The 13,136-nt window shown below is 55.0% G+C and overlaps 2 protein-coding genes across 2 annotated transcripts; one reads left to right on the top strand and one right to left on the bottom strand.

Moving 5' to 3' along the window:
• Positions 1-5,558: 5,558 nt before the first annotated feature.
• On the bottom strand, positions 5,559-7,214 carry GCG54_00003219 (uncharacterized protein; the record flags this gene model as incomplete). Its single annotated transcript, XM_045403295.1, has 2 exons — positions 5,559-6,756; positions 6,883-7,214. The coding sequence occupies 2 exons, from the start codon at positions 7,212-7,214 to the stop codon at positions 5,559-5,561; spliced, it is 1,530 nt and encodes a 509-aa protein (XP_045261576.1).
• A 2,750-nt stretch (positions 7,215-9,964) lies between these two features.
• On the top strand, positions 9,965-12,803 carry GCG54_00003218 (uncharacterized protein; the record flags this gene model as incomplete). The annotated part of the gene is made up of 3 exons (XM_045403294.1): positions 9,965-10,107; positions 10,168-10,580; positions 10,627-12,803. 3 exons carry the CDS (start codon positions 9,965-9,967, stop codon positions 12,801-12,803), a joined length of 2,733 nt encoding a protein of 910 aa, XP_045261575.1.
• Between the last annotated feature and the right edge of the window lie 333 nt (positions 12,804-13,136).

Genomic DNA, 13,136 nt, shown 5'->3' with positions numbered 1-13,136 from the left:
ACAAGAAACCAAAATCCTGCGAAGGCCGACTGAGAAGCTGCGGACCACGCTCTGCGGACCCAGCCGCCTTCGAGCTGGGGTTTGGGCAGATAATCTGCGCAGAGAAAGACATAACGACATGGCTTAGAGATTGGGGTCTCAGTCTGTATCGGATATCCATCATTTGCCCAGGAGTTTGACGGTGGCGATGGGCCTGATAGGCGGATATTGCAGGTGTTAATCGGTAATCAGAAAGAATCCAGAAGTACACTCCTTCGTCCTGCTCCCGTGGCCAGCAGCTGCCGCGTGAAATGTTCTTGCGCCGATATGGAATGGATGCAACACCCCGAGTCGTAGTCCGAAATTGATAGTATTTTTGTGAACTCCAAGAACTCAGATGTCACGTAAAATGTGGGCCGTTGGACTGGCAAGTGGCTAAAAGTCCTGCGAATCATTTATTGGCGCGCAGGTGAGAGCGAAGCACAGCCATAACAAGCGCATGTCCAAGACGGGGTTGATACGACGAGCGACTGGCATCGAGGCACAGCACACGCAAGCCTGCTGCAGACTTGCATCGCGGAACAACGATTACGATCGTGACGCTGCAATGAGATCGTGGAGCGTGCAGCAGCGTGGAGCGTCTGATTGGGCCAAGCGGAAAAGGGCGGTTGTGACAAAGGTACATTTCGAAAGGTCAGCGGGGATCTCTCAGAGCCGGATGTCGTCCAAATCGGCGACAGGCGGAGCTATGGCCACCAGGGTTGGGGTCGGTGGAAGACGGCGTGATTGAGCACAAAGGCCGGCCGCGGTTGAAAGGACAAGCTCTGCGTCGAGCCGAATCAGCCATGGGCAAGTTGGTAACCACCTCGCCCCAGGTAGCATTAGTGTCGCCTGATGGCGATTCGGGGTCGTTGACGACAAGGCAGAGCGAGAAGGATTCGATATTCTCATGCCGGCAGGCCGGCAGGCTGGGACCCACGCATGGAGAACCAGGGTCACCGAGCATTGGTGTTGTCCAATGCAGGCTGTTGGTGGTGGTGGTGGTGGTAGTGGTGGTGGTTGTAACCGATTTGACGAGTTTGTACTACATGAACCTGATTGGGTTGGATTAGATCATCAGCGGGCTGCAGCAACAGGACGGGGTGAAGCAGGTCAAGGCCGGGCAGGGTGGGAGGACAGTGTAAGGTACTTCGAAGCATGGTGTATATCCGCAAGGTATCCGTGGGCGAGAGACAGGCGAGGTGTAAGATGACCCCAATCGCCAAGCCTTGATTGGAGCTTCGTCAAGGAGATATTCTCATTGTAGCACCTCGGATGCGAAAGCAGTCATTACGTTAGGATCGATAGGTAGGTTGGATCTTGGTCTTGCGGCAGTCGCCCCTCCGCAGTGACAGACACGGTCTTCGTTTCTTCTTTCTGGCGTAGGCGGTGTCGGTGTTGGCTGACGCTTGCCGTCATGTATGCCAGTGCTGATGGTGAGAGTGTCGGTGTCGCAAAATATTACGTGCTGCACGTGCGAGGATGTTTTCAAGGCTTCGATGCGGTTGGCAGAACAACTCATCCATTGTGACCTGTCGCCTGCTTGGGATCCTTGGATGCCGAAGAATAAGGCGTGGGAGTAGTGGCAGAAGCGAGGCCAGGGTCGAATAAACCTTCTGATACGAGCTTATTGCGACGGCAATTGGTTGAAGACAGAAACAAGCGGCCTCATATGACGCAGCAGCCTAGAGCCGGACGGTGCCGTTGACGTTGGCTGTTGTTTGATGGTTCAGGTGTTGTTGGTGTTGAAAGGGAGCGACGGCGAAAAATGACAAAGGAAGACGGACAGCAAGGATATCCCAGAATGGAAAGCGCCTTCCTCACCACCTGGGCTGGACTGGTTGCGTGTGCGACCTCAGGCCATGCTGGCATTGCATTCCTGCGATTGGAGCACATAGGGCAGGTAGGTAGGTAGGCAGGTCGGTACTTTCCTACATTTAATTGGAAAATACGTCCAGCGCTATGCTGTCTACGGCTGTCCACGGCCAGCCTCAGAAGCCAGGAATTGAGTCTTTCATCCCTGTGAAAGGTACCGTGCTTCGAGAAGGCGAGCAGGGTTCCCGACCTACCTTACCTAGGTGAATGTGATGGCTTATTTCCATACCTCTACATGATGGAAAATACCGTGTTGCATGTGCTCGGTCGACGATACATAATGAGCAGGCACGCGTGGACGTATTCGCAGTTGCACTTACAACCAACGGAAGGTCTCACCCCAACAGGCAATGGAAGTACCTCAAGGTAAGGTAAGGTAAGGTAAGGTACTCACCTACTTACCTCCCCGTTGGCACTTACCTGCCTTGGGTAAGGCAAGGTATATCTACCTTAGACGAGTACCTGTTATATGGGAAAAGTGGAGTCTGATCTCGCTCTTCCAGGAACAAGGACAGAGACGTGAGCACCGTGACTTCACGCTGCGACGGGACATCACTTCATGGATGACTGACGCGAGGTCCGGTATCACTCATGGATGTCAATGACACCTCCGCGACATCGCGAATTGGTCAGCACGCACTGAGGTCAATTGAATTGTTGAATTAGGTAAGGCCTGCTCGCGGCATATCATCCAGCGCGATGCTGTATGGTCGACCAACGGTGAGATAATGATGGTGTGTCGCACAGAAAGGTGACACAGCAGAGGACACACGCAACACAACACAGCGCGCCGTTTCAACTCTCCACAGCACCTAAGTCGGGGACCCCAGCCCCGAAAGTTAGCCGGGCTAATTATGTCACCCCAACTCCGTCAAACACCGCATCTGCCCGACCACCTCCGAGACGGACGAGACACCCTGATAGAAGCAACGGGCAGACGAAGATGGCTTGGCAGGAAATGTAAGTCAGCACCAACAGCAGGACGCTAGCTGTGCAAGGCATGCGACGCGCAGCAAGTCTCTGTAGAGCAGTCAGGCAGTATGAGGTGACACAGCGCCACCAAGCCTATCTGATGCCCTCAGACCCTACCTTACCTCAAGATACGATACAGAAGATGTGGAAGTGGAGGCCCACAACCGACCGTTGTTCCATGCCGCGCCAGAACCTGCGCCAAAATCACCGCAGCAGCATGACAACGGGCGACGGGGCGACGGGGCTACCGGGTTCACAGGTCCTGCGGGTCAGTGACACAGACCAAACGCGGCCGAGTGGAGCCCGCTTCCGGGTCCGCCTTCCTCGACATCTCTCATCCCTCAACCTTCCTTCCTCTCGGTTGGCTGTGGTGTGGTCTTCGACTCCACGGGCCCTCATACCTAACTACCTTACCTACGCCCACTGCGACAATTGTGCATCCAACATCAGTGTCTCTGCTCAAGGTCGGACTAGAACCCGCCTCTCAAACTGGAATGCCACCACGACGACAGTATCCACAGCGCGCATACTGGCCGTAGAGCCACTGATGTCTGAAGTTCTAGCAACATTTCCGACGGGATGCGTCCCCTTCATGCTCCAAAACTCCGGGCAGCGGCTGCAACGCTCACCACACTCATCTCGACACCAGACCTAATGTAATCACAGGCCCCCGGGTCATGGCCGCGATAAGGTGAGGTGTTTTATCGGCTGCATTGCTTTGGATGGCATCCTAGAAGGGGAGCCCTTTAGCCATGCGATGTGCGCCATGCAGATGCACGAGAGGGCCAGGTAAGACCAGATGCAACGGCACGGAAACGAGACCGAGGTCTATGAGGGTTTGATGACTGAACACTGCTGACGATATGGACAACAGGTACCTCTGGCCGCTGACGCAGATTTCATCGCGGCATCCATCGCAACAAATGTCGCCGCATCTCGAGAAAATGTCTAGCCGACTGACACAACGGTCGCCTCTCTCGAAACACCTCAGATGTCCTTTGCTACGCGAGAGGAGGCGAGATTGCGGCTCGCGGGTCATGTTGTGGTCACCGTCTTTGCGTGAGCCGCCGACATTGCGCCAACAAGTCGACATCGCGACTCACGATATGGTCACCTGCTGCGCCACCTGCCTCCAAGACCATCCAACTGCAGCCCTTCTCGCAAATCGTTTATCATCCTAGCCTATGACAACCTATCCCGCCCCGTCCTGTTCAATGGTGCCCTGACAGCCTCCACATCTGTGTACAGTACCCAGCCCATACTTTCCAGCCTAGGTACTTTGACACGCCACTGGACTTACATAAGACACAGAGCCTCCCAACGTACCTGCCCCTCGTGGCTAATGCATCAAAGGGGCGTCTGCAACCTGCGCTGGCTAGCTGGAGGTTCCTGACCCTCGGAAAAGATGGCCGTGGTGAGCACCCTGCTGCTACAACAAATAGCTCAGGCCATACTGCCACCTTCAGCTTGTCTGGAGTCCCTCAATCTCGATTGCGCCTCGTGTGCGACTACCACTCGCCGAGTCGCCGCCACTGACACATGAACTTGGCGCATATAATACACCTCCAATTCAATTTCAACTGCAACCGCGTGGGATCCTGACCTGCTCTCCCGAGGACCAACGCGCCACTAATCAGTTGGAGGGTCTCTACCCTCGGAAACTAGAGGTGTGGTAGGCGCACACCCTTTCGCCGTCAGCGCAGCATGGCCCCGTATCACCTGGGTCGTCACAGGGGCCGCTCGTGACAGATCCGGGAAAAAGGCGGCTTACAACTTCCAAAAGTCCGGTAGAGGATCCCAGCCATCACCAAGACCGAAGGTGGTGGACAACGAGCCCCGCCGCCTTACATCCCGATTTCGGTAACCAAAAAGGACCAGATCGGCCCGGAGCATCCCACCCGAGTCGCATTGCCCGCGGCAGAACGCTGGGAGGGGGAATCTTTTTCCGTCACTCTTCACTCTCAACGGCATTCTCTCAACTGGCAGGCAAGGCAATGGACGGTCCCGGCTTCTGTCCGTGAGCCCCTTGGTTCCCACGAGAAAGAAGTGGCACCGTCTGTCGCCTTGGGGTTATCTGCGGCAACCCCGTTGCAGCCCAGCGATAACCATTTGGGAGCAATAAGAAATGTATCAAGATCGAAAAGAGGCGCTTGCAGCACCGGCTGCATGGCAGTCCAATCAAGCCTGGCCCCCAGAGGAGGCCAAGAGGCAGCCAGGTCAGAGTAGACAAGAGGCACACCGTAAATACGCATGGTTGTGCGTGGGAGTACGACCTGCATCAAAGTGGGTGTCCAATCACGTTCTCCCGAGCCAGCGTTCCGGTGCTCCGCCTGGCACTGTTCCCCATACTTGCGTGTTGGGTGCAGAATGAGACATTTGCAGCATCTCGACCGGGCCGTGGAACCCTTTCAACTGCCTCCGAAATGTAATATCCATCGGGGAATACTCCGACACCGCAACATTGGCACGCGTGCGTTGCGAGAAACTCCCTCCTCTCCAGCCTGCATGGTCCCTTGCTAGCTTGTCCGTCCCATACCTCAAGAAACCCGATGCACGTACGGTGGGATCGTCCTTGTTATCGGAGAATCTGGATGTTTACTCGGGCTGAGGAAGGAATGGGTCACCAGGCAATAATATCAAGTGCTGCAATTAAGTATCATAAAGTCATCTCACTAAAACACCCCAAGCCGTATTTATACCAAAGCCGCAACACTCAACAGCAGCAGACCAACAGCCAATGCCCACGTAGTCGGCGGTGAGAGAGATCCAGCGGCGTTGCCCAATCCAAACGGCAGTCCTTGTGTCTTGAACGTGACGTTCTGGGGGATGGTCTGGTTCCAGCACTGTGCGTTGCTGACGTCCAGATTCGTCAGATCATTGGGCACCTTGAAAAACATGTAGTTGTTCTGCGGGATGTCCTTGAATCCCTCCGTGTTGTACGGGAACTTGTCACCATCATCGGTGGCACTGGTGTTGCGCAGCAAGATGCACAGCACCTGGTTGGGGTAGTCCTTGAACATGGCCGGGTACGCCTTCATCACGTCCGAGTTCGTGGTGTCGCCGACCAGGATGAACTTGCGCTGCGGGAACGTCTGGAAGATCTTGTCGAGCAGGAACCGACGGATCGACAAGGTCGCGCTCACGTCGGAGAAGTTCAGCGGACGGGTATCGAAGCTGCCCAGGGGGTAGGTCTTGTAGATGAACTCCATGTAGTTCCGCGTCACTTGCTCCGGCGTGGTGGTCAGGTAGTGGAAGTGGAAGTCGGGGATCGACGCCGACCAGTTGGCGTAGATCTCCGGCATGTTCTCCCAGGGCGTGAACGGACGGGCAAACGAGTTGAGGAGACCCTCCTTGGGCTGGTAAATCTTGGTGATGCGCAAGATGTCGTCAATGTCTGACAAGATCGTGATGCCCTCGGTGGGCACTAGGTACGCCGTCGCATTACCCGTCAACGTGCCATTGGTGTACATGTTGAGCGTCTGGATGGAGCTCGTCTCGTTGCCCGGAAGCAAATGTCCGCCGCCGCTACCCGTGGTGTTCTGCAGTTTCACAAACGCGTCAAAGTCGCCTTCCGAGGTCGTCAGGTATGGCAGATTGACCCTCTGGGCGCCGCCGCGCGCATTGACGGCTCCTCCGCTCGCACCAGGGCGTACCGCCACGTTATTGACAAAGTCCATGGTGACATTCTGGTCGCCCTGCTGGACGACGAAGATCGACTTGGTGACATTGCGCGCTTGTGCTGCTTGATCCGCGGGCAGCTGATCGACGTCGACGTCGATGAGGAAGATGTTGGCCAGGTCGTCAACCTTGGATTGGCTGATGTTGGGCTGCTTGAAGACGTTGCCGTGGATGCGGACGTTCCAGCCCTCGTCGGTCCAATTACCGTACGCCCTGGGAAGCAGGCACCACCAGTCAGCATGATGTGATGTTTGGGGTTACACAGGAGGAGTCGTATTTTGGTTTTCGCCTCCCGGAGGATGCTCCGGTGTGTGTGTGAGTGCTGCGAGATATACTTACGGGACATTCAGGACTTGGGTGGGCTGTGCCTTGAGATCACCGTCGCTGATCCCGAGGGAGCTAAGCACCGCGCTGCCGGTCGGGAAGTTTTGGAAGAAGTTGGGGACACCGGAGGCGACAAACGAAGCGACATCGCTGCCCAGGCCGCCGAGAACGCTGTGAACGTAGCTACCGATGTCATCGGTGAGGTCGGGGCTGCGGCGGACGCGGGTAGGTGGAGGAGTGATCATTGGGTGTTGGGGATCGACGACCGCGTGAGGTGGATCGGCGGGAGCGGCGAGGACTGCCGGCAGAAGCGCCAGAGGCAGGAGAGACGCGCGGAGCAGAGCCATGATGATCACAACTCTGCGTAGGAGACGATTCAACGATGCGAGTTCGATAAAATGATGACAAACCAATCAATCCCGAGTGTGACAACACAAAGGGGCAGCAACGTAAAGGGCGAAATCTGATGCAGCACCGGGCCTGATCAAGCGGAAAGACTCTCAGAGGCCTCGCCGGGAGAAACAAGAAAACTCGTCGCGTGCGTGCGTGACGACGAGTGAAGAGAGGTCAGGAGGGAGAAGTTTATTGTGTTTGTCTGTTGTCCCGCCGTTGCTGACTGTTTCTCACTCTAACCCTCCTGCCTTGAATGAGATGGCGGCGGACAAGGCCTTGTTCTTGGCCCCAAGCCGTTCCTGGCATGGCTGCAGACGGTGACGTCAAAGTGCTGGGGGTAGCCTAGGCCCGAGATCGACTGTCTAGCGGGTTTCAGAAGTCTGTGAATGGGGGAAGCGAATCAAGCTTCTTGTGGTGGGGCCGCTGTCACTCTAGCGAATGAGTGGCTTTCGGACCACTGCGAAGATTAAGATTGTTGGCCGAGTGCGACAAGCTTCAAATTGTTCAATTGACGGGATGTTCCTGGAGCATTGACGAGCTTTTTCTGCAGAAGCATTTGGAAGCCAATGCAAGTTTCAAGGGTTGTCCGTGGACTGCGGCCAAGTTTAAAGTAGGGCACCCTGCGCCATGTTTCTGGGCCCATCTGCTCCCCGTTCTCAGCCCCAAAACACTATTAACCGCACTGAAATGCCCCCCTGCTCGCGTATCGTGGTGTTCGGTCCTGTCCGAACGAGTTAGCACCTGTATCAGAAGTGATTGGGAAGAGATGGGTGTGACTTATCCCCAGTTGCAGGGGGTTGCCAATCTCGCCATTGCTGGAGAGACGGCAACCAGGGCTACCTTCCGATGGCCTGCCCTTTGATTCGAATAAGCGCTCCCTGAGCGGTTTGAAAAGGAGTTGCCGTCCATATCTACACGATTCTAGACAAGCACAAAACCTTGACTCCAACACGAGATGGGTCCCAGAATCGATTGGATATGTCCGACAGCCCCCCTCCTCCTTCCCAGAGTGCAGCGGGGATCGCTTGCATTGCCCTCTGCTCACGAGCCGCAGCCTTCATATACTCAGCTCAACAGGGATTCGACGAGCTGAATTGCAGTCTGGGCGGGCCCTTAACAGTCGAAAAGACTCTCTCTGCTTGTACCGCACGGCCTCTTGGGACAAGTTTTCGTTTCCTCTCCGTCTGTGTAGGTGGACAAAGGGGGGCATTCCGCGCGAACGAAAGACATCCATAAACTACCGCGCTCTCATCCGTTGACATTCATGACTGAACGAACAACGGGGAAGTGTTGGTCTCCGGGGGAGAACAACGGGGATTTGGCGTCCTCCGATGTCGTGGGACAGAACCCACGACTGGAGGCTGATGCGCCTGGCCAGATCACATGCAGGCATGTCACATCCAAGGCAGTTGCCTGGGTGTGGTTCGGGGGGACGCCGACTGGCTGCGAGATCCGATGCGGGCAGCTATTCTGCTGAGTAAGTCCCAAGCCGTGGTTGGAGGTGTGGGTGCCGAGAGCTGTCAGCATGGCAATTGGTCCTGTCAGATCGAAAAGTTTCCGTGCGTAGCCATGGAATCCTCGCAACACTGAAGTGCGACCGGCAAGGGAAGACCACGACGATATCGAAGAAACTTCGATGCTGACTGTTTGTGGCCAACGCTGCGCTCTGCCCACTGGTCTCCTCACACAAGTTGATAGCCGCCACTTGGGTCTATCATAAGCCTGGAAAGAGCAATGTGCCGCCAGCAAGATCCCGCGAGTCATGGCTGCTGTCACCCCCAATCGACCTATTCTTGGCCAGAGTACTGGTTCCAGCGGATGGGTTCTGACGAGCGGCCTCAGACCAGAGGCTCTTACACAACGACTCATAGTAACCCTCCTTTCGCGCACCAGATGGTGACTGGAATGTGTTCCCTGCCGGTCCGTCCACGTCGGCCTCGCTCAGCCTACACCACTTTTCAGCGGCGAAGCCTTGCTGCAGCCAGGCGGACTTAAAAGGCAGAGTCGACGACTGCAGACGCAATACTTGAACCAAAGGGCAACTTAGGGTTAAGTTCCGAAACCCATTCTCTCGGCGGGACTGCATTTGTCGAGGCCACGATCGATCCAGCCGCGGCAAGCGAGGTCCTGTTACAGGCTCGGAAGCGACGTATCGTGGTCTCACAATCCGTGCCGAGGGTCTGCGATAGACATTCCGTGAGGAAAATGAGAGTCGGAGAACTGAAGGGGAGGCGTCGTGCGAAAAAACCACCGCGTCTGGGGCAGACACGGAGCGAGAGAGCCCGTAGATCGATCGGGTAGGGCGCGTCCAGCTGGTCTCCAGGTCGCGATTCGAATCGAGCCCCGGCGAAGTTGAGTATCCGGCATTGGCTCCTGCAAGTAGTGCGTAGCGAAAGCGTGTTGGTGGAAAAGTTGAACCTGGAGGAAGACTTAAAAAAAAAAAAAAAAAAAAAAAGGAAAAAAAAAAAGAAGGGCAGCCTGAGCTACCTAGAGACAAACAATCAACGCGAAAGGGAAGGAGACGCGTCTGAGACCTGGCAACCACTTCCCGCGTGAATAAGCGCGCCTGCACGTGATGTGATCCACACAGTGACAACTGCCGGGCTGTTGCCAACTTCGCACTCATCGTCTCTTCTAGCACCGACGTCAGTGAATTATTACTATGATGGGGTCTTGAAGTCTTTCACATCAAGAATCAGCCGCCATGGAAACAGACACCCCTGAGAAGGACCCAAAATCTAAACTCGCCGACGGCATTCTTGGCGCCGGAAAACGGGCGTTTGACCCTTCCGCCGATGCCGCTTCGAAAGAAGCCGCCCAAAGAGAGTTCCAGGAGCTCATCGATGGGTAGGTTACTTCGGCTCGGCCAAGCGTCTTAGAAGCATCGCATTCTGACAAAGGGTCTAGGAACGGCGCCTGGAACCTTTTGCCAGTGTTGAACGCTCTCATCAAGCCCAACGTTGCACCGCCATGGCTCCGTCCCGAGCTGATGAAGATCTTGACGCTGATCCCCTTGCGACCGGACGGCGTGCGAGGAACCATGGAATTCGTCTTTTCTGTGCATCCCAGCAGTACACTCAAAGCCTCAGAGGCTGCGGCTCCTCAGAAACGGGGCGCCAACATCACGCAAGAAGCCATGGCCGTTGTGACTCGCATCATCACATCGCCTCCTACTATCGTGTCTCCAGAAGATTGGTTCTCGGCAGTTGCACCTCAACTCATCGTTTTGTTGGACGGCAAGGAAGGTCCGGAACTGACAACAGCTGCGGCTCAGATTATCATGTTTGGGGTGTTAGGAAGAAAACAATTCGGAGCACCTGGTGAGTCCTGTAAGTTGGGGTTTCATGCATGCACTGACGTTTGCAGGTTCTCCTGGTTGGAACACCTTTGTCGAGCCGTTGCTGCGCAATTTGAATCCATCCCGGAAAAGAAGCAACGAAACTGTGATTAAGAAAGAGGACTCTGACATTGTCGACCTCAAGATCAAGCAAGAGGACACGGACGTAGTCGATTTGAGTGGAAGGGCGACTCTCGTTACTGCGGACGACTTGTTTGTCACTTTTAAGCGCCTATCGTCCCTGATCAACTCAACGCCATATCCCGCACAAACAAAACGGATGCTTGATCCCGTTCTGCTCCAATTATGGGCGGTCTCCTGCTGGGGCGACACCAGCCCGAAAACGGAAGAACGGTACTCGAAGCCTGCACGTTCGCTGCTTCACACCTTCTTGAAACTGAGTGCTTCTATCACTAAGCTTCATCTTATCATTGAAAACCTTGTTTACCATGGAGAAACGGCTGAAGGCAGCATCAAATGGCAGTATCAGGCTACATCCGATGGAGACCTGCAAATCATCGCGACCCCACTCGGTCAAGGCTCGCAACTCCCAGAACTCAACTGGGGAGAGATCCAAAAGCGATCGTCTGCTCTCGTCAGACTCATGACGGCGAGCTGCACTCCAGAAGAGATATCGTTATTCTTCTTGGAGTTGTTGAGCCGGTGGTTCCAGTCGACCACGGCAGCAAAGAAGGCAGAGGTCTTGTTCAAGTCCGAGGAGGGAGAGGGTAGTGACGAGATCAAGAAGCTTCTGGAGATCACAGTACTGCAGAAGATGCTGGAACAAGCCCCGGACAAACTCATCAGCCGCGTGACGCAAGTGCTCGAGCTGGTGTGCCAGATCCTGGATCCGGCCAGCCTTCAAGATCATCCCGACGATATAATCGCTGTTGCTCTGAGTTTGCTGAATCTAGTCATCACCGCACCAGGCTTTAAGAAGTCGAGTCTTAAACCTGAAGCTTCCGAGATACTGGAAAAGGCTCTCGATAAATTGGGCAACGCAGGACGACCGGATGTTTCCCCTACCGCAAAGAATTTAGCTCTCCTACTTCAGTATCGCGATGCCATCGATCCAGATGAGGAAGACGCATTCGTGCCCAGCGACAAGCAGATTGAAGAGAGGAAAACGTACAAGCTCGCTCTGGAGTACATCACCCAAGCGGATAACCCGCCTCCAGTACGTTCCGAAGGCCTCAACCTCCTCTCAGGTTTGGTGGCTTCGAACAGCTCGATTCTCGACATTCAGTCAACACTCGTACTTCTCTCATCACTGCTGCAAGACGGCGAGGACTTTATCAACCTACGCGTCATCAAGCTCTTAACACAATTGGCGAACAAACACCCAAAGGCAGCCACACAGGAGATCCTAGAGCACTACCTGGACGCCAAGGAGACGTCAACAACCGATATTCGTTTACGCTTTGGAGAGGCGCTGCTCCAAGTAATTGAGCGCCTCGGTGAAACGTTCACTGGAGATGTCGCAAAGAGGGTCTCTGAGACGCTTCTATCAATCGCTGGAAGAAGGGGCCATCGACCGAAAACAGAAGCGAAACAAGCTCGCGAGAAGCGCCTGCAAGACATGAAGAAGAAACAGGCCGAGGACGCCTGGGGAGGCGACGTGCCAGATCTTGGAGACGACATGACTCAAGATGAACAGGCAAAGAACGAAATCTTGACTCAGATCGTCGAGGGCTGGGAAAGCAAAAGAGGCAGCGAAGATGTTCGAATGCGGACATCCGCTTTATCCATCTTCTCCTCTGCAATCGAAGTAAACATCACGGGCGTTGGCTCCGATTTGGTGTCTATTGCAGTCGATCTCTGTGTCAGTGTTCTCACCCTTGAACGGGAAATAGAGAAGGGGATTCTTCGAAGAGCGGCAATCCTTCTGATCTTAGGATTCGTCAAAGCCCTGGATGATGCAAAGCAAACAGGCAGGAGACTTGGTTTCGGCTTGACGGATCAGAGCCGGGAGGATATTATGAGGACGCTAAAGTATATTGCCGTCACAGACAATGACGGACTGGTTCAGCAACACGCTCGCGACGTGATTGAGAGCATGGAGAACTGGCGACTTTCCACACTCCTTCCGGCACAGAACTCCGTTGCGGAATCAGGCATCGGTCGCCTGGCAGGCTTGGCAATTGACCAGGACCGGTCGCTCCCTTCTGTCAACACAAAAAGGCCCAGGATAGAAGAGATTGAGTGAACATAGAATCTTCACTGAGTCGGAATCTTTCCCCTTGAGACCGTGTAAAATCATCGGCAGGGCGGGAACAATACGTGTGATCGATGCTCAGATCTCAGCTGGTTCAGGTGAGGTACGGCCCGGACCGGCCCGCCACAAGGTGACCAGGGGAATGGGCGAACACCGCTTAAGTGCATACAGCGCCACGTGATCGCGCGAGGCGCGCACTCCAATGTCGCGTTTCCGAATAGAAAACAATTAAGCAAGTACCTCGGCGTACATCCAGTGTACCCCTCGCAATTCGCCTCACACTAGACACGCGCCTCGACCTCCTCCACCGCGGACTCCCTTTGC

This window comes from Colletotrichum gloeosporioides (assembly GCF_011800055.1).
Source record: "Colletotrichum gloeosporioides strain Lc1 chromosome Unknown consensus_63, whole genome shotgun sequence".
NCBI classification, from domain to species: domain Eukaryota; kingdom Fungi; phylum Ascomycota; class Sordariomycetes; order Glomerellales; family Glomerellaceae; genus Colletotrichum; species Colletotrichum gloeosporioides.
Note: the sequence above shows the minus strand (reverse complement) of the source record. Positions and strands in the feature narration are given on the sequence as shown.